At 39.5% G+C, this 27,829-nt stretch overlaps 1 protein-coding gene across 1 annotated transcript in view; it reads left to right on the forward strand.

The window, feature by feature from the left end:
• Positions 1–27,750, forward strand: part of abca12 (ATP-binding cassette, sub-family A (ABC1), member 12) — a 57,336-nt gene extending 29,586 nt beyond the window's left edge. The window contains exons 39-71 of the mRNA XM_067515214.1: positions 256–435; positions 858–1,191; positions 1,904–2,018; positions 2,322–2,651; positions 3,093–3,162; positions 3,258–3,392; positions 3,893–4,054; positions 4,153–4,336; positions 4,956–5,174; positions 5,553–5,749; positions 7,298–7,455; positions 8,371–8,604; positions 8,794–8,935; positions 9,148–9,394; positions 10,752–10,841; positions 11,814–11,901; positions 12,042–12,169; positions 12,658–12,745; positions 13,109–13,217; positions 14,810–14,864; positions 16,561–16,738; positions 16,869–16,984; positions 18,780–18,942; positions 19,245–19,498; positions 19,830–20,034; positions 20,585–20,694; positions 21,412–21,562; positions 23,713–23,847; positions 24,458–24,561; positions 24,845–24,937; positions 25,143–25,248; positions 26,309–26,446; positions 26,898–27,750. Of these exons, the coding sequence (XP_067371315.1) occupies positions 256–435; positions 858–1,191; positions 1,904–2,018; positions 2,322–2,651; positions 3,093–3,162; positions 3,258–3,392; positions 3,893–4,054; positions 4,153–4,336; positions 4,956–5,174; positions 5,553–5,749; positions 7,298–7,455; positions 8,371–8,604; positions 8,794–8,935; positions 9,148–9,394; positions 10,752–10,841; positions 11,814–11,901; positions 12,042–12,169; positions 12,658–12,745; positions 13,109–13,217; positions 14,810–14,864; positions 16,561–16,738; positions 16,869–16,984; positions 18,780–18,942; positions 19,245–19,498; positions 19,830–20,034; positions 20,585–20,694; positions 21,412–21,562; positions 23,713–23,847; positions 24,458–24,561; positions 24,845–24,937; positions 25,143–25,248; positions 26,309–26,446; positions 26,898–27,002 (5,123 nt within the window). The 3' untranslated portion in view covers positions 27,003–27,750. The remainder of the gene's footprint in view (positions 1–255; positions 436–857; positions 1,192–1,903; positions 2,019–2,321; positions 2,652–3,092; positions 3,163–3,257; positions 3,393–3,892; positions 4,055–4,152; positions 4,337–4,955; positions 5,175–5,552; positions 5,750–7,297; positions 7,456–8,370; positions 8,605–8,793; positions 8,936–9,147; positions 9,395–10,751; positions 10,842–11,813; positions 11,902–12,041; positions 12,170–12,657; positions 12,746–13,108; positions 13,218–14,809; positions 14,865–16,560; positions 16,739–16,868; positions 16,985–18,779; positions 18,943–19,244; positions 19,499–19,829; positions 20,035–20,584; positions 20,695–21,411; positions 21,563–23,712; positions 23,848–24,457; positions 24,562–24,844; positions 24,938–25,142; positions 25,249–26,308; positions 26,447–26,897) is intronic.
• Positions 27,751–27,829: the final 79 nt, after the last annotated feature.

Consider the following 27,829-nt stretch of genomic DNA (forward strand, 5'->3'; position numbering starts at 1 on the left):
AATACTCATTCCAACATGATTTTCTTAAGGTGTCTCTCCATGATATGATTATGCAGTCCTTTTTTTTCAAGGTCTGACTTTGACACACAGGTATTCAAATAGATAACCTCACCTAAGCTATGACACAGCAGGGCATGACATAAAAAAAGGCTCAACAAATGTTTTTTTTTATTTATTTATTTTTATTAACTACAATTAAAGCTGTTTACATGAAAGTACTTTAAAACTATTCATTTCTTTCTTTCGGTTTTAAAGCCAACATGACAGTGATGCTACAGCAGAACAGACACTTAATGGATCAGATCACCACCTTGTCCAATCTGATGGTAGAACTGTCTTCCTGTGTCACATTTGATCGTTACCGTGGCTACAACTCGGTCAATGAGCTCAACATTGTTGCTCAGGAACTTGCCAAAAAACGTGATCTCTTTGCAAGTGAGTAAATATTGGGTATATTGGACAAGCTTTATAAGATGGTTGCAACTATTTGAAAATTTGTATGGTATTCATTAATCTTCCTTTTTATAATGGGGGTTACCCATTAGGTTTCACAGTGTTACAAACACCCAGGTTAAATTGCTTTCTAGATTAGTGTGGGTTGTGGGTAAGATAACGTGAAGGCCAACAACTTTGAATGGATATTAAGAATACAATCAACTATTATACATAGAGTACCTATATACATAATATACTGTATAGTTGTTCTCCTAAACTGGTCTTTTCTTTCGGCAGTGAGTTAAGGACAATTTTGTAACAACATAAATGATACGCAGTGTAGGGGAAGATTTAGTCTGAGTTTTAAAGGTTTTATTTCAGTACGGACAGTATGTAGTGATATAGTGCAATCTGTCTTTAAGGTGTCATCTTCAAGTTTTCCCAAGATCAGGGCTCATCCACAAATCGACCTGCCAGGTCCCCTTCCACATCCTCCATGTCTTCCCTGCCTCCCAAAGTCAGCTACACCATCCGCATGCATATGGACAATGCCAGGCGCACCGACCGCATCCGGGACCCCCTTTTTGTAAAGGACAGCCACATCAACATCAAGAACAGTATGCGCTACGACAGGGGCTTCATCTTCATCCAGGAGACCATCGATCGGGCTATCATTGAGACCCAAGCTGGACAGAAAGTCACAGATCCGGCTGTCCAGATGCAGGCCTTCTCCTATCCATGCTATCTCCGGGATGAGTGAGTCACCTGCATAAATACATAGAAGCACACTAGCATACACACATGCACATGTAAGTGAGCACACACAGATGCAGTGTTATGCTTTCATATGAAAGTGTGTATAGAAACGTAAAGAGACAGTGTCTCTGACAGGATGGACATCTTTGTTTTGGAATAATGCATTCTCTCTCATTATTTCTTTGCCACTTGCAAATGATCCACTCATCTTTAGGCTATTTATTCAATCCAACATTGGTTTGGCATTAGCTTTTGCATCAATACACAACATTGTGTTCACAAAATCATGCTTGAAGGTAATGCCTGTGTTTGTGCTTGTCCCCAAGTGTGGATTCCTAAGAGAGTCCAGCAGTCTGCTGTATTTGGCTGGCTGCATTCTGACCAACTATAAGATACTTAAATGATAGCTTTGAATTATGGAAGTGTGATATTAAAATTCTCAAGCACTAATTATCTGTGTATCAGGCTACAGCTATTATTAGGTCAAATACAAAAAAAATAAAACAGAGAGGTGTGATAAAAATACAAGGATCAGAACAAGGCTGTCAAATCTCCAAACCTTTCATCACTATTACTCTTCTGCTCTGCATTTCTATCTCTCCATGAAACCATTGACAAGATGATAGCCCCTTTCATCTGCCATTGTTGACAGTGATCGAGTGTTGGGTTTTCTCGAAATATGACTGACAATTGTCAACTCTGGGTTCCCCAGGTTCCTGCAGGGCATCTCTTTTGTCTTCCCACTTATGCTGATGATCGCCTGGGTGCTGTTTGTGGCTGAGTTCGTGAAGAAACTAGTGTATGAGAGAGAACTGAGGCTGCATGAGGTAAGGTTCAAAATTAGCCATCCTGCCACAATGTTATGGTTTCCATGGAGTCCTGTTGTGATGGTGTCCCCTTTTTTTTTTTTTTACTTTTTGTTCCTTAAAAGTAGTCACATCACAGTGTCGGTTGTTTTAATGATAGATGCAAACTATTTTGTCTTTAAAAGTTGAACAATTACAAATACAATCTCAGACCCTGTTTTATTTCTTTTGACCCTGCTATAAACATTAAGACTAACTAGTAAGTAAAGCAGAGCAAGTGTCTTTCTTTGTATTGCCATTTCAGTGTTTTCCCCTTGTCCACAGTACATGAAGATGATGGGAGTCAATCCGCTCAGTCATTTCTTCGCCTGGTTCCTGGAGTGTGCTGCCTACCTGGTGTTGACCATTTTTATGCTCACTCTGGTGCTGAAGTATGGGAAAATCATGCCAAACAGTGACGGGTTCATCCTGTTTTTGTACCTCTGTGACTATGGTTTGAGCGTCATAGCCTTCAGTTTTCTGGTCAGCTCCTTCTTCGACAGGACCTACATCGCTGGCTTGAGTGGCAGCCTCCTTTATATCTTCTGCTTCTTTCCTTTCATTGTGGTCATGGCCCTGGAGACCACCCTTACCTTTTCCCAGAAGTCTGCCCTGGTAAATTATCTTTTGAACCTCCTTTATCATCAGTTATATATGTCAAACTACAGTGACATGCATAATGACTTAAAACACTAAATAATGTTATTTCCTATTGAAGATGCTGACATATAAATGAGGAACAAACCAAGTAACTGCAGTGTCATTTCATTTCGAAATACGATTTAAAAATGTATCCATCTTATGAAATCATTTTCCTGGTATTTTCAGAGTATTGTGAGGTTTTCTTATTTTTCAACACTGCACACTTGCTTTGTTGGTTTCTCGTATCAACTTGAGAGGCTTTTGAAATAGATCACTTCATACTACACAGACTTGTCGAGAGCCAAGAAGAGCAGATTTACAGAAAAGACATTGTGGGGAGAAAAGAATGTTATATTCTTTTGTTTTTCCTGCTCTTTCTTTACCCTGTCTAATTTGTCTGTAATTTTCCCTCAGAGTGTGTTTGCCCCGACCTGTTTCAGTTATGCCAGTCAATATGTCTCTCGCTATGAAACCCAAGGAGAAGGTATGAGCATATACATATTTGAACACTATCAGACCAGCAAGCTAAGTGAGTCCATGGAAAGTGGCATGAAACTTTTAAACTCTTTGTTTCTTTAGGAATTAATTGGAGTAACACGTACACCTCACCCATCCCTGGCGACACAGCCTCGTTTGGTTGGCTCTGCTGGCTGATGGTCATCGACTCCATCCTTTACTTCATCATTGGGGCTTATATCCGCATGGTTTTCCCAGGTAAACTAACATTTTAAATCACAGGTCTATGTAAAGTATATGTGAGTGTTTTACTGTCTTGACATTCATACAAATAGTCGAGATCAAAAGTTAATCTGAGCTTTTTAAACAGTTATTGTTGTTGCATGATTTCGTTGCTCTGCAAATGAATGTGTAAGGAGAGCAGTTGCCCTCATTCATGAATCCAGCACTGTTCAGCTTTATCCATGGCCACTTTGGAACATCAGTCACAGCTTGTCAGGCTTAGTCTGTCTTTGTTGATTTCTGCTTTTTCTAGGCTTTAGGCATCTTTTAAGTTTTAAGTTAAATGATGTTATTGTTAGTATTTGTTAGTATTTGTAGTGGTTTTCTTTGTACACGTTCAGTGGTAACATTTGCTTAATATCTCAAGTGTATATTGCTAGACCCCTAGCAAATAGTTTTATGCATCTCTAATAGTGTCTAATAGGTCTCTCTAATAGTTTTATGTATTATTGAAAAGTTTCCTTTTCACCCATCAGGAAAATATGGCATTCCTGCTCCGTGGTACTTCCCCTTCAAAGCCTCCTTCTGGACTGACCTGTGCTGTTGTGTTAGGTCGAAGAGCAAAGTGGGCAAAGGACTCCTCTTCACCAATATCATGCAGAAAAATCAGCCTGTCTTTTCTGACAACAAGGGTAAAGGTAGGAAAGTATAGCAATAAGCAAGGCTGTCTCCTTAGGTGTTGTTTTGAAGCAAGAACATGATAACCCTGACACCCTATTACATTCTTTGTTTTTAGGACAGAGTACTCTTTCCTCCCAGGCTGGTGAGGATTTCTCAGACCTCCCATTGGGCGTTGCCCTCCATGGTCTCACCAAAATCTATGGCAACCGTGTAGGGATCGAAAATCTTAATGTTTCATTCTATGAGGGCCATGTCACCACATTGCTCGGTCACAATGGAGCTGGCAAGACAACCACCATGTATGTGTGTTTTCACTCTATCAGTATGTCCTAAGAGGAATACAAATGCATTCTGGTCATTCAAAAATTATATGTGGAAGTCTTCAAAATTCAATTTGTGCCTCTCTTTAATCATCTCAATGGTCTGCTGCTGACAGGAAGACTGTTTTGTCCAAATCTGGAACAGCAAATGCACCGTGTCACAGATTAATCTTAGTCTTTATCAACTGAAGCACTTACATTTACATTTTAAATGTGAGTCAATTTGCTGATGCTGTTGATGCACAAGAAGTGCATCAACAGAATAGAAATGAACAATGTTGAAAGCAACTACACTATAACAGAGGAGGAAGTTCCTTGGTCTGTAATAATCCTGTAAAAAAAGTTATCATTAGAAAGAAAAATGCTAGTGCAATGTTAAACAAAATAGTAAATTGGACAAGAAGACATTTCAAGGCATTTCAACCATTTTATGGAGCAAATTTGTTAAAACTAATTGAAAAAAGTGACATTATTTATATGTTTTTTCTTATAAGAAAACATAAATAACCATTAAGCCAATAAGAGTGCTGGCATTTTATAAGTCTATTAATCCATTATTGTCACCTGTGGCATAAATAACTCTGTGCTCCGTACTTAGGTCTCTCCTGACTGGCCTTTACCCCCCATCATCTGGCACAGTAGAGGTGTATGGCAGGGACATGCAGACCAACATCGATGATATTCGCAAAGAGCTGGGCGTCTGCATGCAATATGATGTCCTCTTTGACCACATGACCACCAGGGAACACCTGCTGCTGTACGGTCAGATCAAAGCTCCACACTGGACACCTGGGGAACTGCGTGAGCAAGTGCGAACGTAAGTGATCCGTCATCTAGTGCAGAAAGTATGATCCATATTGAGCAATAAAAGTTGCTGTGACTACAAAATGTTGTTGTTGTTGTTATGTTTTGGTGAAAGCAATTAAATGTATTATCTCTAAAATGTGTCGGATACCTATACAGCCATTGTAGTTTGAAAACACTGTTTCTGTGCATTCTCAAGAACATTTAGAATAAATTCTGTGTCTTATACAGCTGATGGTTGGTCCCCTGGTTGCATCATGAGATCTCTTAAACTGTTTTGAATTACAAGAGTAGTTTAGAAGACTGAACCTAAAGGCACAAAATGTAATCCATACAAATGGATGTTAACACAAGCTCCATGCTCAGTGATTTTCATTGAATCCCCTTCCAGGATCCTTGAGGAGACTGGCATGCATGCTCACAGACACAAGCTGGTGGGCACCCTGTCGGGCGGCATGAAACGCAAGCTGTCAATCTCTATCGCATTTATAGGGGGCTCTCGATTGGTGATTCTGGATGAACCCACCACAGGAGTCGATCCTTGCTCAAGGCGCAGCATCTGGGACATGGTTATTCAGCACAAGAAACGTGAGTGTCTCAGACAGTCTCACACAGACACACAGACACACACACACACACATAGTCTCCTCAAATTCTCAACTGAACCCAAACGGCAGCTACTTAACAGCTATTATTGCTACATTACCAAATGTAATTACTGCTACTACTACTACTAATAATGATGCTGATTATAATAGAAGAGGAACATGAAGAAATATCAGCTGAAGAAAAAAGAACAAAACAACTAAAGTCTTTACTTTTTATGACATGTGGGCAAGGTTCAATACTGTCATTCATTTTTAATCTCCTATCCCATGGCTGTAATATTCCTCACTTCAGTTCAAATAATGTGGAACAAAACACTTTTGCCTATTTTTATGCCACTGACACCAAGTCATATTTCTCATTTATTCCCAAAAATTGTAACAGTGTATATCTCTTGCTCTACTGCCCTGCTGCCATCAGACTATATTGCAACATCTTGTATCTGAGTACTGGTAAAACTGTTCAGTTAAAAAGTTCTCTTCCTATTTCTAAAAATGTCACTGCCCATCTTGGACAACTGAAGGCTCACACAAAACATCCAGTTACAAATCAAGAAATGTAGAAATATTATTATAAGATATTGCCATTCAACCCAGCACCTTCCCTCACTTCTGTTGATGCAGCAGTTTCCTGATGATCCAGAAAGCATCTGACAAATTAAATTTTTTACTCCTTTGGCTGGCATTTTTATTATTGATTATTATTATTTTTAATTTGACTATTTTCTGAAATTCCTGTTTTGTTTTAAGGTAGTAGGAATGTAGTATTTTATGTGCATCTATAGACTACCGAGTGTCAGTGTGCACCTTTGAAGCACCTTGACATTTTGTTTTGTTTGAAGGTACTGTAAAAGTAAAGTCTACTAAAAAAGTATGTAACACTGACATATTTTCATTCTTATCAGCCAAATCCCTGTCGAATAAAAGGGAAACATGCAATCAAGAGCAGGAAAGAACCATGATCCTGGAGCCAGCTTTTTAGAGCTTCCTCCTGCTCAGGCTTCTAACTTTACGTTTAGCATATAATTAATCTAAAATAACTCTAGGAGCACTTTTTCTTCAGGCTCTCTTAGGGGAGTAGCAATAATGGCAGGGGGTCTGCTAAATGTCATATAATTATAGATGTAGAAGATATCTGTTGTAATTGACCCTGTCTCAGATGTTATGGAGAGTTTGGTGCCAGGGGAATCTATTCCAAAATAAACTGTCTGCATCACTTGGTGTTTGTGTACTTGTTTTGAGGGCTTGAGGACTCTTAGAGGATTTGTGTTTGCATGACACAACTTATGTGCAGCTGGGACTAAAATGTGTGGATTTGTTTTTTTATGAATGTAGTGTGCACATGTGTATATTACGCTTTTAAGTAGTTTGCAGTTATATTTAAAAGCAGAATATACCCAAAATTGGGAAAAGTAAAAAAAAATACTTTATAAATAAAGCTTCTGTGTTATTTCATTCTTCTTAAATTGATGAATAATAAACTTTGTCTTTTCTGAATTTAACTTATGTGTGCACGTGTGTGCCCTTCCAGAGCGTACCGTCATCATGTCCACCCACCACCTGGATGAGGCTGAAGTACTGAGTGACCGGATCGCCTTCCTGGAGAGAGGAGGATTAAAATGCTGTGGATCTCCCTTCTACCTCAAAGACAAACTGGGTCAAGGCTACAAACTCACTCTCACCAAGAAGGTATTCATCCTCACAGACGACCAGTCACCTTGTTCGGATAAAGCACTCTAGACTCGATTTACAGACCTCTGTTGACTTTGTCTTGACTTATTGTTTGACTTTGTCACAACTTTTTTTGTTTTGAGAATTTTTTTTTTTGTCAAATATCAATATTTTCACAGCACACAAGCGCTTCCAGTGTTCTGCAGTGATGTCTTAGCTAGGGCAAATGTGATAATGTTTAATACACTATCTCAAGAGGGAAGACGTACCAGCATATCTCTGATGTGTTTCTTGTACAGAACAATGCACAATGCGTAACAATGGCAGAGCTGGCTTGCTCGTGGATAAATGAATGCTAGGTTAAATTAAGTGAAATGCATTGAAAAGCTGCTATGTGGACCAAAGTTCTGCACAAGTCATGCTCTGCTGACAGCTGCAAACTGACTTGTACTTTTTGTTCAGCTGTTTTCCTAATGGGGAAACAGAAAAGGCTGTTTTGATCCGGCCTGTTTAGTAGCTTCTGAATAAAGTGTAGAGTGTCATATTTTTGTAAGATAGATGTGGGAGCCCCTTTTCAAACTGCTAGCCCCATAGTATTTGGTCTATTTTATAACATCTGTTACAGGGTGTATCAGAAGTCTTTTCAATATTTGTGACTCAGTCAGGGAGAAGAAACCCTTGGGCAAACAAAATGTGTTGCCAGTGCCCTGGGTTTAGCTCCCCCTTAACAGCTTGCTCTAATTACTTGGGAACATATCTGCACTGAACACTGAACAAAACATTTTATAACCAAATGTCACTCTTAAAAATGTACTTGTCAATTGCTATTAGTCAATGTAAAATATAAGTCAAGAAAGGGAGGACACTGGAGCTTACATATATAAAAAAATTATGTTTGATTTATTTTTTTCCCCTCCTCTATTTTATCTGCAGACGAGGAACCTAGAAACTGAGCAGACTGACAACGCTGAACTGAAGGCCTTTATCCAAACCCATGTACCTGAAGCGCGACTGAAGGAGGCCCAGGGGGGTGATATGGTCTATTCCCTGCCCCCCTTCACCTCATCAAACGCCTCCTCTTATCGCTCCCTCCTCACTGCACTGGACTCCAGCCTGGATGCTCTGCAGCTTGGGGGCTATGGCATCACTGATACCACCCTAGAGGAGGTACACTCACGCGCACCCACACACAAAAAAACACAGGTTTAAACTGCAGTCACATAGGAGAAAATAAAACATGTTCAGGTACTTCAATACGTGCTGGTGCCTTTTAAACTTTAACTTAGTGACATATCGGATGCAACCAAATATGTCACAGGCATTTTTTACCGTGTGTTTTATTTTTTATGTTTGCAGGTTTTCCTCCAGTTGACTCATGGCGGTTCAGACGCTGAGGACAGTCCCCTGTCTGTCTCAGGGACGGTTTCTGACACAATTTCTCTCGACAGCTTCCCTTCAGACCTGAGTGACTGCATCTCCAGCTATGGTGACAGAATCAGTAAGTTCAACTCACCTGTTCCCTGTCTTTTCTCCTTTTTATTTTCCTTGTCTCCCATTTTTTCCTTTTCTTTTCTCATCTGCAATCATGTTATTTATCTGCATCTTGATAGATTGCCCAAGTCATAAGACAAAATGAAAGTAAGTCTATTAGTTTATCAATGTTAAAATCTTCTTTCATTACTTTTCCTTTTCCTCACCCATGTGCTTTAGAACTTACCAGTTCCTCGATGGTACGCGGCATGGCACTGGCCTGGCAGCAGACGACAGCCATACTAATCAAAAGATTCCACCACAGCCGCCGAGACTGGAAGGGCCTGATCGCACAGATCTTGCTTCCTGTTCTGTTTGTGGTGTTTGCAATGGGCCTGGGCTCTCTCAAGAATGACCTGCAGACCTATCCTGAGCTGGAGCTGAGCCCTGCGCTCTACAACATTGGACCAAGTTACTCTTTCTTCAGGTCAGTTCACATTATGGAGACAAATGTTGGGTTAGGTTTTATTCGTTTGGCATAGCACCTCCAAGATGTGAATGCGGTAAATTCTAGCAAGTGTTTGCTACGTGTTAACTCATGCACAACTGACATTGTTTCCGAAGGAGTTTGGAAGATGTTGATTTGTGGTGTCATGTCCTTGCTTTACAAAAATTACACAGCTTTGTCTATAGGGAGACATTACAATAATAGAACAGAATTTTAAACTGTGGCAAAGCCAAATGCAACACAGTGATGAATCTCAATACTCAGTTGGCCTGTTAAGTAGCTGCATCATTTCCAGGGGGGAACAACATGCCTCACTTGTTAGATAATGAATGTGAAGGCTTAGTTTTTTGAAGGCCAGACAGACCTTAAGGAGAGAGCACAAAAGCAGGAGACAATTGTGATGGAGACAGCTGAGATGCAAGATCAAAGAGAGTGAGATTGAGGGTGTCAGGAGCTTGTGTGATGTCTTCATTCCCAAAAAGTGGTGTTTGTTTGATCAAGGAGATATGTAGCAAGGAAGAAAATTCCTAGGTGCCAACCCATAGCAAGACTTTCTCGACGCTCCACACAGTCCTCTTTAGGTCTATATACATTACAGACAGAAAGCTTCTCTAACAAGTGGTTTTGTGGTGCTCTGCTTGGCAGCGATCTCTTCCTAGGGTTTTTAAATCAGTGGTAGTACGACCTGGTTTAGCAGTCTGTCTGGGAAACATAAAACTAAACTCTAAACTTTGAAAACCTCCTTTTTGCATATGTTTGGTATTATTATTATGATGTATTTTGTAAGTTTGTTTCACATAAGCTGAAAATAATGTGGTATTGTTTTGTATTGCATCACACAGCATCATATTTATTTTTATTGATTGGTAGAGATACTGGGTGAGTGCTTAGAGAGGTTCTAAATAGTTAAAGGTCAAATGTGGCACATTCTTCATTCAGATGAACTTTCTGACTGCAAATGTGATGATTCGGATTTTAATTTATGAGCGCACTTCTGTCTTTATTGAAATATGGGGGAGGTTTGGGATAGAATAAATCCAATGTAAAATGGCCAATCCTTACGTCTTATCTGTACAGCTTCTCGGGTCCCCATAAACGTTGACAATGTTATGAGGTAGTAAATTGCTCTTAAGCCAGATTTCTATAATGAAAGCTTTGATAAATACCAGTGCTAACCCGCAGCCCACAAGACTGATTAAATTAAATAAATAATTTAAGCTCAATGTGTTGCCTGTTTTTTTGATGCCATGTTAGAACATTATAAAACAACCTTTTCCCTGCATTGCTCTAGGTAACCTTTAAATCAAGGCTGACTTATTGTTTTCTGGTTCCATAGAAATCAAAATCCTAACTCCAGCCAGCTCATGAATGCCATGACATCATTTCCTGGGATCGATAACACATGCCTTGACAACTCGGATAACCCGTACGTAATCACACCTTAAATACCCACTGTTTTTTTTTTTCCGAAAATGATCAATCTGTCTATGAGTCACTGGGTGACTGTTCTCAATTTGTCTAAGTATTCCACGATTTTACAGATGCCACCATTTTCATACTTCAATCATTGTCATCCTTTTCATGATACCTCTGCCCCCCTGTTTCGTGTTACCAGCCCTTCTCCCTCGAATTCCTGCCACACTCATTCTGGTCTGTCTGTCACATCCCCCCTGTCTATTTTTCTGCCACTCAGCTCAATGTATGTGGCTGAAAGCCTGCAGCGGGACTCTGTGATGTGAGAGCATCATTTGTATTCCATAAACACCCTGTGTTTATAGGGGGGGATTTTCCCCTTAGAGGCACTCAAATCAATGTTGGCACTCATGAACCAGACCTCGGAGGCATTTCAAAATTCTGCCAGAAAATGGAGCAAAAAAGCCTGCATTTCTTTCTCATGATGTCCTGTCACCCTAACATAACAAAGCCGCATATAGATTAACTGGAATATACAGTAAAGGCTAGTAATTATCCTTTCTGTGGCTTTTTTGCTCACTAATTTATATTTACAGAGTTTTATTTTTGATCATGCAAAGACAAACAGTATATTGATGAAATCTCCCTTTGATCTGAACAAAGTGTCCATGAAAACCTTCGGCAGAAAACAAAAAGTGTGGGAGTTGAACATCAAACCACACAAGCAAAATTTCTCATACTGTAATATGATATTACAGCACACATTAAACTGTTTTACAAACTATTTTGAACAGATATCAGTGAAATTTGGGTCTTGGAATCTTGCAGCTCCTCTCTTCTTTTTGCACTGATGATGTATTGGTACAGGTCATCATATCGAATCAGTTTCATGATGTGTTCGAGAGTGTGTCTAGGGAAAGGCTTGTGGCATTATCACATACTGTTAGACTCTCACCATTTTGCTTTGTGAATGTTTCTTTTTAAGGGTCTGTAAAATAAGTGGTAACAACTGGACTTCTAGCGGGAAGAGCTCCAAACCATTTAGTATCTGTAAATGCACCCGTCAGGAACAGGTGAGACTGGGTCACTGAGCACTTGTGTGTGTCTGTGTGTGTGTGTGTGTGTGAGAGAGAGAGAGTTTTTGTGTTCTTGTGCACGATTGTTTGTTTGAAATAAGCAAGTGTAATAACATAGACACTTCTACATCATGCAGATTTGTGACAAGAACAACTACCAGCCACCGCATAAGCAGATTCCTTCATCTCAAATTGTTTATAACCTCACTGGCATCAATGTGGAGAACTACCTGATAGCCACAGCCAATGACTTCATCAGAAACAGGTGAATGCAAACAATGTTTACATCTGATTTTACCCTGAGAATTCAGGTAATTCCCACTTTGTACAGTATCTGTGAATCAGTGTGTCTAGGACATCCAGGTAATTATATTTTATATGCATGGGGCTCCTGTTTGTTTTGTTTTTTATTACTTCTTAGTCAATAATTTTCCTTTTAGTCAATAAAATATTATATGTCAGTGAACTGGGAAACTTTATGTTGCAATGGCAAAAAATGACTATTGTTTGTCCAAGCAAGGATGTCTATTTGCTCAGTTTGATTCTAAAGGGTTTCCAGTATATTGTTGAATATGTTCACCATATTTTTAATGATGGTTTGTTACTCCATAATTCTTGTCATCCACAGGTGCAAATCTGCTTTTATTAAAACAGAAACAAACAAGCGAAAAACACAGCGTGTCACATTTAATTCCCCAGCAGCACTTGGAGCTCTTTGTGTTTGATCGATATATGTCCAATTTGTTTTTTCAGATATGGTGGGTTTGATTTTGGCTTGCCGCTCCCTTCTGACTTACAAATGGACCTACAAACAGTACCCCTAAACCGCACACTATCTAAGGTAATGCTTTCTCCTGCATCCCTACTGCTTGTCTCATTAGCACTTCAATTGCTGCACCAATGAGCTGTTGAAAGTTAAAAGATGACATCCTTACTAAAGTTGTTAGACTACAAGATCGAGGCTTGCAGATGGAGCTGCATTGTTACACCATTAGTGTCATCATAAATATGCTTTACTGCTGCAATTTTGCCACTGTTATAGTGTTTAAACTTCCTCAGATGATGACATCTGCATTTATTCTACCTTTAATGCCCTGGTTTTAAAACATTTGAAAGTATGTTGTAGAGATGTAGCAAAATAGCATTTCCCAATCTGTATCAGTGCAGATTAAAAGTTTGTACACATGTCTGTGTGCCTGCGTAGGTCTGGTTCAACCCTGAGGGCCACCACACAATGCCAGCATACCTGAACAGCCTCAACAACTTCATCCTACGCTCTAATCTTCCAGCAGACAAGGATCCAAGTAAATATGGTAAGCTGGAGTTGGAGCAGAAAACAAATGTTACAAGTAAAATGTGCAACTACAGTGACAGACTCTACAAAACCATAACATGATAAAATTGTAGTAAGAATAAGGATTAATGTGATTCTTTATGAATTTGTTAGTATTTAATCTTATGTTTTAGTATAACAGGGATTTTAGAAAAGGTCTATGGTTTTCTTAAAGCTGAGAAAAAGGTTTGAAAAAGACATAACTGGGGTCGTGCAAAAAGGGATACACTTCAGTATTAGGAAGGTGCTACTGACTGAACAACGACTGAATATAGTGAATAAATGTGAGCCGTACACAGCATGTTTACTCATGGTTGATTTCTCTGGATTAAAGCCAGGGGGTGCTGTGTGTCCTTAGACTCACATCACTATGCATGGTGAATACTGATGAATGCCTCTCACTGGGGAGTTATGCTAAAGAGAATGAGGCAGGCCCAGGTTTTCAGCACTGTTTCATCTATCAGTATCACCCTGACCATCTGCCTGCGGGCAAGAGTACGCAAACATACACACAGACATGCACATAGAGAAATGCTCATAAAAACAAAGTGCACGCACATTTCATCCCCAGGAGATGATCAAAGTGCTTGAGGGTAGAGTGTAATCATTTAAATATTACCTGCAAACTTACAGCAGTCGAGGAGGGTGTCAGGGGTGCAGATCCAGGGAGATTACTTTTCAAGGTGGTCATTTAACTGTCAAATGTGAAGCCCTAAACGTCACATTGTATTCCACATTATCAGCTCTGGATTGGAACCTTCTAAAAGTCTGCATCAAACAGTTTAAAACCACCTTCGCAGGATTTTCGACCATAGTCGCCCGCTAATGCAGATATGCTATTACACACTTGTCGACAAAAGCCATTCAAGTTACCTTCTCCTGAGGCAATGTCGTGACAATCTGCTCCATTCCACAGGGAAATAATACAGATTTTACCAACTATAAAAACGGTCTCACCTTGTGGCAGTGAAAAGGCTGATTAAAAAACAGCAGAAATTCACCAGGTCCATTTTCTCAAAAGTGAATATTTAGTTGTAGCGATCTTACTTTTTAGGTTTGGGTTACAAGACTAAACAATCTCACAATTCATCAGACAATAGACATCAAAACAAAAACTGAAAATGAATAGATAGTAAACGTTAGTTGTCACTTCATTTGTTTTCTATAGAAAAAAGATACAAACCCAATATGGGAACATCGGACTACAGAGTGATCTACGATTAGTTGCTAGAACTCATCAATTCCACCAACGTACCCTTGAGCAACACACTGAACCTCCTATCTGCTGTGGGGCTGATGTTCATGTTCTCCTATCTCAGGAAATATAAGCAGGAACATGTAGTGATGCAGTTCATGTCTGCGAGCATCTAGAGGACCCTGAAAAAGGGATAAAGAAAATTCAATTTCTTTTGTGTTCACTGGCAAATGAAATCATCTCGTACTATATTTTTCAATTGGCTGTGTCCCAGGCTTAGAGAATATCATTGCTCATTTGGGTCCTGTGCTGAAAAATAGCCTGTGTGCTGTTGTTTTTCTATTGCTAACGTAATACTCTGCTTCTTTCTATTAAAGCCATTTCTGTTTCCAGTCAACCCTACTTTGCTCGGGCGGAAGATGAAGACGTAATGTAAGTACCACACTTAAAATTCTTCCCTTTGCTGAAGTGATATCAATGCTCTCAGAAGAAATTGGTATTAGTATTCAAAGTGGTGAAAATATTCCAAAATGAGGCGCGTCATTGTGAATATTATTGGCTGTTGTTTGGCTGAGACCGACATAAATTATGAAAGCATCCTCCTTTTCAATTCGCAACATCAAAGTTGGTGTGAATTCAGAGCAGGTACATGACAGCTGTATTTACCCATATTAGATTTTCTAAATGGATTTCCCTGAGCTTGCACTATTGATCTGAGTTCCAATATAATGAGTGTTTACCCTGAAGGTGGCACAGAGGTGGACTGATTCTGCCCCGCTTTCCAAAATGTGTGTATTTAAAATACTCTTTTGCTATAGAGACCCAGACTGTATGAGTGCTTGTTTGGGAATGATTCATTTGATTTGATTCATCTGGAACACTTTGCTTGTTTTTATGCATGCATGACAGAGTGGATTGAGCCAAAAGCTGTGGCCTCACAAAGGTCTGTCCACGCCAGAGCCATATTAGCACTGTCCATTTCAGTGTTTATTGGCCTCCAGTTTCTGCGCAGTTATTTTTCTGCATAGAATTTACAGGCTGTCGGGCTGCTAAGGTACTGTAGCAGCTGCAAGTGTGCAATTATCCCTCCATCGAGGGTGATATTCTGCTTTCCAGCTTTATGTATTGATTTGGGCCGAGCCATATTAAAGATACAGCAAGCTCGTTACATCAGATGTCTTGATTCTCACAGTGTGATAGCTTTGCTCATGGGAGAAATTCTGAGGCTTTCTTGGCCATACTGTTAACAAGCCTGTTCAGAAGCAGCCACTGCTGCCTTTCCTCTGTAGTTAATCCTGCCCTGAACCGCCCACAACATGTCCCTCTCTGCTATTCTCTGTCCTTCCCACTTGGTCACTCTGCCAGCTTCATCCTCTTTTTCAGCCTTATGCAGCTTTTTTGGTGGTGGCTTTGTGCCCTGGCACGGGTGAGGTAAAAGTACTACAGCCGCATGTAGCATAGGTAAGAGAGCATGGCAGAGGGAGAAATGGCAGCATCAAGACAGTGTAAATGAGAGCACTGGGTTGAGGAGTACCTGAGAGATCAAAGCCTCAGCTGGTTGTCTTGAGTCTAGTCTGGACAATGGGCTCTGCAGCCCCACAGCACCACCATTGTGCATCCTTACTGTACAGCAACACCAGTGGGAAGATGTTCTCTACAAAAAGTCATCTGTTTCTTTTTCGGTTTATGGTCAGATGAACAAGCATGTCTTTTAACACAACTGTTTATTATTAATGGAATTCATTTTATTGTGAACCTCTTCAATAGTTTAAATGAGTCAGGTCGCAGCAGGCAACAATGTGAGAGTTTGTAGGAGGACTTTCAAATAGCCCATTGTTTTCTGAAAGAATTACACCAGTTTGCCTCATTCAGAGTGACTCAGCACAGCAGTGAATATTGATTTGTTTGCACACTTTGTTGTCCTTGTAGCCACTGTAGCCTTAAACTGTACATAGTGAGTACAGAAACAAAGTACAGAAAACAAACTAAAACAACTAACCACAGTACATGTATATGGATTTAGTGTGGATGAAAGGAAATTGTTGATTTTGTAAATTATAGATATGTCTGGTAATTAATGACCTCAGCATTGTCACTGACATATGAATATTCTCTTTTTTCCTTACAGCATTCAGGGAATGTTACAGATTATTGTGGCTATGTGTGTGCTGACGGGCTACTCAATCACAACAGCTAGCTTCGCAATCTATGAAGTCAACGAGCACCACAGCGGCTCCAAGAGGCTGCAGCACATCTCTGGCATAAGCGAGCCCCTCTACTGGGCTGTGAACTACTTATATGACATGGTAACATCCTCCAATCCCCTAACAGCAAATCCAAATGAACAGCCCACTAAGTTGATCCACTAGGAATGTTTTGATAAACCTAAAAAATATGCCTTTGGATTGTTACAGCATGATTCTTCTTTGTCCACAGGCCATCTATATGATCCCTGTGACTCTGACTGTCTGCGTGATCGCAGCCTTCCAGAATCCAGCATACACAGACCATGACAACTTGGGTGCCGTTGCTCTCCTTCTAGTGCTGTTTGGGTCAGTACACTATGACGAGTTTGAAATTGCTGTCGGTTTGTTCCATTGTTGGTCTTTTCATTAAAACTGTCATCACTGACCAAAAATCATTTGATGATGAGTCTGGCCATCATGTTTAAAATGTTTGTGCTGTAAATTCAAGTGTTTGTTTTGTCTTGTAAATAAGAGTGAAGTGGAGCTTTGTTTTCATCTTGTACACTGGGAAGTAGAGAAGCTAAAGTTTAATATGTTTTATTTAATAAGTAGTTTAGTTAGTAGATTTCTTTTAAGAGGGACATTCATGACAAAATGCAAGCCCTGAGAAAGCAAATGTCAATCTGAGCTCCAGTGACTGAATGAAGTGCATGTGAAGAACATGGTTTAACCTTCTTTTCATTGATAACACGATAAACACAAACTACCCAGAAGCATCTGGACTTCTATATCCATGTAAAATGAATGAATGGGGTTTTATTCTGCCGCTTGATACTCGATCTCAATGTGCAGGCAAAGCAAATTATTTTTATATTATTAATTAAAAATGACCAGATAAAGTATTTTTCCAAGGTTGCTACTTTCTCAAATGAAGTTTACTGTCTAGCCTCTACAACATGTTACTCTGTGTGCCACCAGGTTGGATTTACAGTGCACAGCATAAGGGGGTTGCTGTTGTTCAAACACAGCTCTTTTTTTCAGAATTACTTGCAAAGACAGATGGTCGTAGGACTGAAAAGCTGATAGAAAAATCACTGCCAACATGTTTATCCCATTCAAGCCAGAGATGCTGGAGTGAGGGTGGAAGGCAGGGGATAAGGAATCTACAGGGCTTGTGACAATAACAATATGACTTGGTGTGAGATAGAGGCTAGCTGTCATCTCAACATAGCAAGGTATTAAAATCATCTGACAGGGACATATAGATTTTGGAAAGGTGTCTAACCAATGATGTTTCCTGTATCTGGATTATTGGGATTATTTACATAATTTCCCAGCTGTAGTTGAGGTGTTAGGGCGCTGTGTTTGCCATTGCTGTCTCAGGCCTCATCCTAAGCCCTAGATCTTAGAAGGCCAAGTCAGCACTCTGTTTCTCATTTATCAGACAGATGCCTCCCTCCCAAGCAATGAGTAATCACAGAGCTCCATCTGTCAGGCTGCACCCACCTGGTCTGCAGCCTTCTTGCTTCTGTTCCATGTCATGGTTTGGCACCCACAGTCTGCCTACCAAGCACCTTTTTTTTGGGGGGGGGGCGGCATGGCACACGGATGCTTTGTCTCTGTCTGGCTCAGTGTGCGTCTGTCTCTATCTTTTCCCACCACGCCTCTTTTTTTGTCCCTTTTACCTCTTTCTCTTCCTTTCTGTCTTGCTGACCCAGACACCCCAATCAAATGAACAAGCAGATTATGTGAAAGTAAAGAGAGAACAAAAAAAGGAAAAGGATGTTCAGCCACCAGGGGAATAAAGGGAGAAGTAATTTATCTTCCTCTCTTTTGGCGTCATGACTGGATGTTTACCTTTCTCATGGTTTAGTATTTTTCCAGCTTGCCTTTTCAGTATTCTTTGTGCCAGTGTTCATCAGACTCATGGCTCCACTGCTTTGTCTATTAAAAGGCCTGAACCTTTAGTTCAGTTCAATTTTTAACTTGATTTAAATTTGCAAGGTCATGTCATTTTAGGAGGTCCACTTGCGGTTTGTGTGTTTGTCATTGTAAGCTTTGTATATGAAACTAGCCCGGCAGTGCTATTTAAAGGTGTATATGCAGACTTATTTTTACTTTATCCCGTATTTAATGTATTTTGCCTTTGTCAATTCCTCAGGTTTGCTACTTTCCCCTGGATGTATCTGTTAGCAGGCGTCTTCAAGGATGCAGAAATGGCCTTCATCACATATGTTTGCATCAACCTGTGCATCAGTGTCAACACAATAACAGCCACTTCCGTCCCCTACTTTCTCAGTCAAATTGCAACACAACGCGCTGAGGTAAGCATGAACTGCTTAAGTCAAGATGCCTTTTGAACTAAAAAAGTAGAATTTAAATGCACTGTTAAATGTGTCCGTTTAGTAATTAATATTGAAAGCTTGTCAGTATCTCTGTATCTTCTGTGGTAATAGTAAGTTTCAGAGGAGTCAAACGGGCAAACATACCTCACATATCAATGACAGGAAAGTGGAGATCACAATTCAGGATGCGACATTAGATTAGTTAAGAATCCATTTTATTTCTTTGCTTCTTTCCCAGCCCCTTTTTACATCGTTTTCTGTTTTGTCCTGTCTTCCTGTAGGTCTTCAAGGACATCTTTGACAAGCTAAGCAAAGCCTTCCTAATCTTCCCCCAGTTCAACTTTGGGAATGGGCTGATGCTCCTGGCTAGGATAAACATGGAGGTCCAGATCCTCAGTGGATATGGAGTTGATGCCTATAAGAACCCATTCTCCACAGATGCCCTTGGTTGGATGTTCATTTCCTCCTTCATTCAAGGCCTGGTCTTTTTTACCCTCCGCCTCCTACTCAACAAGTTTCTTTTACGCAAAATCAGGTTAGGAAAACCAAACCCAGAGATATTATGTTATTATTGTAAATGATGATGAATGTGGAATTGGGATACTTTGTGATTGGTTTTCTTTTACATTTCAAGTGTAGCACATCTAAAATTAGCCCAGAATATGAAAGTGAGGTAAAAATGCAGTGGTTATGCAAATTAGTGGTTGAATATGGATTTTTTTTTTAAAACAACGAAAATTTAACTTTCACTTGTTTTAAAGTGAAAAAAAATGAACAGAAACCTTTGTGCTCACATTTTATGGCGCCTTGTTCACATTAACCTCATAACCGAGTAGATATAAAATACAAATATTTTTCTTTTGAAGGCATCGGATTTGTGGCAGAAAGACAGTGCCCCATGTGCCTTATGAGGACGAGGATGCGGATGTGGCAGCTGAGCACCTGCGGGTCTCCAGTGGAGCAGCCAGCTCAAACATACTGCAGATCAACCAGCTCACTAAGGTCTATCAACACTTTAAAAAGAAGGACTACGCTGTTAATAGGATGTCTCTGGGCATCCCTGCAGGAGAGGTAAGCCCAAGCCTTACTTGCCCGTACTAGAAATATAAATTACAAATTAAATCAGTCTTAGTCATTATGATAATAAAGGGGAACTTGAGTACTTAATGACTTACAGCATGAATTTAATCACTATGGCACTGGTATTGGTAGTAGTGAAGAACAGCCCACTGTTGGTGCTTTGAAACTCGGTTCACAGTTTAAAATTCATGGAACACACAGAATAATTTGAAGCATCCATTGGCTGCTATAACACAATCAGTGTGTAACAGTGAACGTACAAACCTTTCTGCTTTTACTGTCAGTAAAATTGTGTTCTGTTCAGTTTTGGCTCCACAGCACTGGCTGCAAAATGCAGCTGTTAAGCCAGGAATAAAATATATAGTTTAAGAACAAAAAATGAGATCCAGTGTTTCTTAAAATCAAATCCCTCTGTGTGATAACTGGCACAAGAACAATACTCACAAAGTGCTACTGACATGAACAGGTACTTTATCTCTGAAAAAAGCTGTAAAATGGTCAGATGCTCCAGGGTTTCTAAGAAATAAGTAATTGTTTACAGTGCTTTGGTCTGTTGGGAGTAAATGGAGCAGGAAAAACAACCACCTTCAAGATGCTGACTGGGGATGTTAGCCCCACTGATGGCACAGCACAGATCAAAGACCGGGAGGGGTAAGCTCTGCGTTAATTTATCTGTTCACACAACATGCAAACATTGATTTTCATCAGGCTTGCATGTGATATTTTATGTTTTTTGTTTTTTTTGTAGCTCTCAAACTTAAATTTGTAGTTATATTGGCATGTGTTTTTACTACGGGATTTATCTTTTAGATATTGTTTATATCTTTTAGTCACACTTAGCTTTTATCTGCGCTCTGGTGGACACAGGCACAGGCTTATGGACAATATTTTATAGTCTGAAAAAACACTGACACTTAAAACAAATTGCTGCAAAACTAAGATGATTTGTGAGAGTCACTGTAGAGGAAAAAACAGAAGCAAATTCATCACAGGACAAAACTTTTTTTTTAAAAAGGTGTCTAAACTTTACTGTCTAATGAATGTGAGATTTAAGACTAGACTAAATTTGCATAAGACAAATATCTACAAACGAAGGATGATATAGCTTTGCATCAAACAAATTTGAATGCAAATGGTTTGGGATTTAGCAAGTGGTAGATGTATTTTTTTACCTGTATCGGAAGCTTTCCAACAAAAGTAAAAAGCACCTCTGTACTCAAGAGCCTGACTCCCAAATTCTGCCCTGTTGTAAAGTTATATGGTGGTGATTCCCAACAGAGCACACTTCATACAGAAGCACATCTGTCTGCCCTAAATTATGTGGTAGATGCCATTCAAAAGAATCTGTTTGTGTTTTTTTTCCCCTAGGCATTTGGTCGACATCATGGAGTGTCGTAGCAGGGGAATCAACATTGGTTACTGTCCCCAGGTGGATGCACTGGACAACCTGCTCACAGGAGAAGAGCACTTGTACTTCTACGCTCGCATTCGCGGCATCTCAAAGAGGGAGATAGACGGGGTAAGGAGGAGCTGCAGACTATGTGCTGCTTTTAAAGGCTTCGGGTAGCAACAACACCCCCCATAAAATGACAAAGGATCTGATATAAATTAAAGGTGCACTCCCACTGCAGGACTAGTAACTGTTAATGCTTCTATGGACACTGAATCAGAGGGTGCGAAGTGCTGAGTGATGTGCTGAAAGCTATACTATCTGGGGCAAAATGGAAAAGGTTTTGTTGTCAGCTTGAGCATTACGGTCTTTGAAATTAAGGTGATGCTGTATGCTTCAGTGAAGCCAAATTTACATTTAAACGATACTTTGTTGATGAGAGAATCTCATTTGACATGTCACTTTAGCCCCATTCTTCCCATTTATCTTTCTGAGAACCAATCAATATTGCTTCTGTAGTGATTACCGAGTGTGCCTGTCTTTCGTTGCTGACATGGGAGGAATCTGCAGAGCAACCAGTTAACAAGTGATGTGATTTCTGGTTTTCCATCTTGATTTTTACTTTTCAAAAAGAAACAAAATACATAACACTGAGGTGTGTGGTTGTAGAAAAACACCTACATGTAAGTATGTGTTTCTCACTACACCGTTTTCGACCTTAGGATGGAAAAGCACAAAAACACTGATTGTATCTGACAACCTCAGCACTGTTCGCAACAGAATTGAAAACACACATTAGCAGGTATACACAGAATCTCAAGCACTTAGAGCTAAACGGATCAATTTCTCTGCCCCACTATCTGCCTAATTGTCATCATTGCTATTGTTACAGCTCCTTTTCTCTGGTCAGGGAATTGACAACAATAGTTATAATGGCCATAGCATAGATGTTAGACTAATTCAGGAAGATTAGGTTATATATAGACTTCCTCTTATGTTGTCTCCCACTAGTCCCCTAGCATAGGATAATGAGACAAGCCTTAATGGGGTCATTTTGCACTGACATTGTTTTGTCAACCTTAATGAACTTACATCAACGTGATAGAAAGGGGCTTCTATGAGAGAACATAAAAAAACAACACAGTTTGATCCAATTCAATAAGGGATAAGCTATGATGCTTTTGCAAATCATTAAAACTTAGTTGATAGTGTGTATTTAAGAATCTACACAGTGTGCTGATGACCTGAATCAGTGAACTCAGAGTCATAGGGAAAAATCAACACCACGGGCAAATCCAAGAAGCAAAGAATCTAATAGAACAAAGTTATTCATTGGACTGGCTTGTTTCATTGATCTGGTTTGCCAGCTGATGGGGGAAATAGGCTAAAGCTTACTGATGGGGAAACCACTTCAAGCTATTTAAAAATGAACGGATATTTATAGCACATGACATTAGTTCATGTGATTAATAGGCAACCATAGAGATTTTTTTAAGCCGCTGAAAATGGTTATGGGTCATTAAGAGTATTCCATTCTGCTTTCAATGTGATTTAACACACAGGGTAAACTTACAGGCAGCAAATAGATTATGCTGTGTCAGTTCCTGCTCTCTAAAGTTGCAGCCGTGGGACAAGATGGAGTTTAGATAGAGTAAAGTTGCCAAGTAGAGTCATCACTGTTGAACAAACCAAATTAATTATGCATGACAATGGGACAGCTACACACCTCAGTTATTTGCTGTGTGACTGCTCAACAGAACTGGGGGAGACATAACAGAATTGAGCATGAATATCAAGTAGCCAATAAGGAAGAGGGTGACTCTTTGTACTCAGGTTCTGAATATTGGGTGTAGTGGAATATTAGACTTTTCCTGCAGAGGACTTCCCTCTGCAGGAAAAGGAATTAAAGAGATGGATAATTAACTTCAAGTAAAGGTCCCTTGTTGTTTAGAGCTGCTGGACTGCAGCATGTGGAGGTTTGACATCATCCTCGTGTTCATGACACTCAAAAACAGCATCGGTTTGTGAAATTGTCTCATATTCACTGATGCCCATGCAAAGCAATCATTAAACCTACTGATGTGCAGTAGATGACTGCTAATTCACTGCGCAACTGCTGTATTGATTAGCAGTTTGCAGCAGAAACCATTACCCTTCTTACACCAGAGAATATGTGCCTGCATATTAGTCTTGCACACAAGTAGGTTTAAAATGGCAGTAGTCCCGTTTCACATTTTTCCTGTATCCTATGTATAATCCCTTTGATGTTTTCCTTGAAGATGGTGAACTACCTACTGAAGAGGCTGCAGCTGAACTACCACAGAAAAATTGTTACTGATAGTTACAGTTGCGGCACCCGCAGGAAGCTCTCTACAGCGCTGGCTCTCATTGGGAATCCACAAATCCTGCTCCTGGTGAGGACACACCTGTTCACACCACTATGTGGCTGCCTGTTTCTTTTGTCACCAGACAACAAATATTAAACTAACTGTACACTGCTGTTCCTTCTGAAAGGATCTTTTAAGTAAAGTAGATATTGATCCCTAGACTTGACTGATTTTAAATAGTTAATTAGTGTGCGGCCTCAGGGCTAACTAAGGCTGGTCTGCCACTTAGCTTTCAACATTTCTACCTTATTTCTCTATCAATCTCTCCCTCTTCTTTTCTCTCATTCTCCCTGTCTTCAACTCTTTGTACTGTATATTTTTTCCTAATGTATGCCATGTATGTCTTATCTTCCTATCCTGTCTTCAACTTTGTTTTCTCCTTGTGTTTGTCCTTTTTTCCCCCAAGTTTTCCACTACTAAAACATTTTACCAGTCCTCCCATCTTCCTCTCTATTGTACAGTTATGTGTTTGTGTTTACGTTTCTTCTTTATCCTGCCCTTGTGTTTTCCTTTACTTTTTACGTGAAATGCACACACTTGGCAACACAATGACTTCTTCTGTTAATCCTTTGCTTCTTCTTTTTCTCTGTACTGTATACATTTTATTTTCTTCGTCTTATTCTGCCTCTCTCCACAGGATGAGCCAAGCTCTGGCATGGACCCTCGCACCAAGCGTCACCTATGGAAAATCATCTCTGAAGAAGTGAAAGGAAAATGTGCTGTGGTCCTGACTTCTCACAGGTTAGATGAGCATTTCATAACTATCTATACTGATTATACAAAATGCTTGTCCATCAATAAAAGGGAAATGTTCACTAAACACAATGCTAAATTCCAGTATTACACAAATTGCCCTGGTACTAAAGTTGCAGGAAGAAATTAGGATGACTTTTTTCCACTGTATATTGTACGATTGACTGCTAATTTGTAATTTCTATTTATGGGTGACAGCAAGCATTGCTAATTGCTATATGCTCAGGGATCCTAGTATGACCTTTTATCTTTCGTTTTCTCTGTTTCTCAGTATGGAGGAGTGTGAGGCTCTGTGCAGCCGTCTTGCCATCATGGTGAAAGGTCAGTTCCAATGCCTGGGCTCCCTGCAGCACATTAAGAACAGGTTAGTGACCTCTGCTCATCCTCCAATCCAGCCATTACTGATCTCCCCACCCTGTCTCCACACTCTCCTATTCTTTTCCCCTGTGTCCTTTGTGCAACTGACTGCTCAATTTTACTTGTAAGAACAGTGCATCCTCACTGCCGCTCCCTTACCCCTCAGACATGTAATAATACTGCCCTTTGTTCACGAAATCTCCTTTTTGCAGGTTTGGCAGCGGGTTCACAGTGAAGATGTACTTGGCCAAGGCTTCATGTGATGCAGAGGAAATCACTGCCTTCATGCAGTGCCGATTCCCCAGCACTTATCTCAAGGTGAGGTTTGCTAACTATCCAAACTATTTAAGAGTACTTGCTACAGATGGGAGAAAAGACTGTATAAATTGCAGTGGGATCTTAGAGTACATTTTGTGGAAGTAGTTGAGTGTAGGAGGTAATATGTCATAATATCTTAATTCTAAAATAAGGTTTAGTTAGGCGTTAATTAATTCTCACTTACAGTGGACCTGATTAATTTGTGTAAAACATGTATCTCTTCACATGAGCATCATGAATTGACTTTTTAGTCACTGGCAACCAGTTAAACAAACTGGAAATACAATGACATCCTTTATTATCATTAATTTATTAAATTGTCAGGGCATATGTTTTGGTATCAAGTTGCCTATTTACATGTCCAGCAGACTTTGCATTGAGTTATAAACTTTCCCTTTATAAAAGGAAAGTCCAATATTCAGTAGTCTTTAGCTCTGTTCTGGACTCCATCAACTCCTGGGGGAAATATCTGGTTCTTAGGCTGTTTATTTGCTCCACCATGTTTAAAAGTTAGTTGTTAAATTTGTCTTTCAGTCATTGAGCAGGTTGTGCACAGTGGGTTTGAAAGCAGCTGCCTGCTGCAGCTAAAAACATGAGAGGATGTTGAGAGTGAACCAAACCAGTGAAGGCGTGCTAAAAATAAAAACGCTGTAGAGCTGCAGAATTGCAGGAATTATAATTGTTAACTTTCACATTACACATAGTCAATTTATCCACTATTAATATGATAATATTGATTAGTGCAGAGTTAAAGATTGCATATAAATTAAACCATACATACCTGCTGTACTCTAAGTATTGGTCTGGCTCAACATTTAAACTCAGTGTACAGTATATATGTACAATGAAGTATATCTTGACAAACAGTGAGTGTAGATTCCCTCCTAGCAAAAAAAAGTTTATACTGTAAGACGGAACAAGCTGGGATTTTTTTATTTTTTTTTTAACAAGTGCAATGTTTCCACAGTTAGATAAAAATTTTCATGGTATTTTGCTTACATGGTGAGCATATTTAATTTTTTTTACCCCACTATTGTGCATTTTATTACCTCACACACAGGACCAGCACTCCAATATGGTGGAGTACCACGTAGCAATTGCTCCAGGAGGGGTGGCTGAAATCTTTGACCAGCTGGAGTCCAACAAGAATGCTCTACAGATCAAACACTTCTCTGTGAGCCAGACCACACTGGATGAGGTGAGAAAAAACGAGACAGGACATAAACAGAGAGAGAGAGAACTAGTGTGAGGATTTGTAGGGGTGGGTAGATGTCAGTGAGCGACCAAAAAAAGGGGACAGGAGATGAGAGAAGAAGAGAGAAAGCAGGAGGGGAAGCAGGGACAGAGGAAACCTGAGTGGGAGTAAAAGACTGAGTAGAAAAGTTTAAAAGAGGTAGTGGGAAACTGACAGAGGGTATGCCTGAGGGAAAATAAATGGAATATGAGTTTGTGAGAGAATCCATGAGCTTTATTTGCAGCCAGTGCTGATATTCTTCAACCACTCTTCCCATCTGGGGCTCTTGGATTAGAAGATACTATAGACAACAGCTATACAGAGGATGTCAGGGCAAACAAACCAGCATATTAGCTAAAATTTGGTTCATAAAAAATATTGTGCATGACAATTACATTATTATGAATCTTCACAGGTCTTCATCAACTTTGCTATGGGAAACGCTGGCATGGAGACCATCCCAATCCATGGTGAAGATGAATGTGAACACCTGGGCTCTGTTCAGGCAATGGAAACATAGAGCCGTGGTTTTACTGGCATGTTATGTGTCTACAGCAAAAGAAAACATAGTATCTTTATATAAGGCATTTTTCTTTAATATATTTGAAAGAAACAGTTAAACTAATTGTGTTTTCAAAAAGTGTGATTATTTGTAAAAAGTCTCCCAACTAGTCATTTGAAGGATAATTTACATCTCTACTCTCAACTAATTAAACTATGAATAAAAAAAGCAGATAGCCATTTGCACATACATGCACAGATGAAAAAGGTTAATAAATAAATACATTTCTGTTCATTTACTTAGCGGTCAATCAACTGCACAACAGTATGCATGTTTACTTTTAATTCTTCTCATCATATTATGTATGAAGGATGATTTTGTGTAGACTATTCATTTCTCTGCTTGGGACTGTTAAATATCATACCAATATCATACCATAGCATTTTCTTCTATTTTTATAAAAATCATTTAGCCTTAATGTGATCAAAACAGGTTTTTTCATCATAAAGAATAACACAGTTTGAAAATATTATTTATAAAGAAGCACTTTTTTATTCTGAAGTATACGTCCCTACTGGATGAAATTTGTCAAAAGAAAATACTCAGAATAGCATCCTCAATATGCACTTTCCATACTTGTTAACAATTCCTGTAAGTGCATGTGCAATATATTATATGAACTCTTTCCTTTATATGGCCAACTTCCAAATGGTCATTAATGTATCAAACCTGTAATAATTATAATAAATCTATTTTTCAAATGCAACTGCTGTTCATTTGCCTATTGTAGGCCTTATGATTGAGCGTCAGATCAGATTCAAGAGCTTAGACTTTGGTAATAGAGC

This window comes from Channa argus, chromosome 9 (assembly GCF_033026475.1).
Source record: "Channa argus isolate prfri chromosome 9, Channa argus male v1.0, whole genome shotgun sequence".
NCBI classification, from domain to species: domain Eukaryota; kingdom Metazoa; phylum Chordata; class Actinopteri; order Anabantiformes; family Channidae; genus Channa; species Channa argus.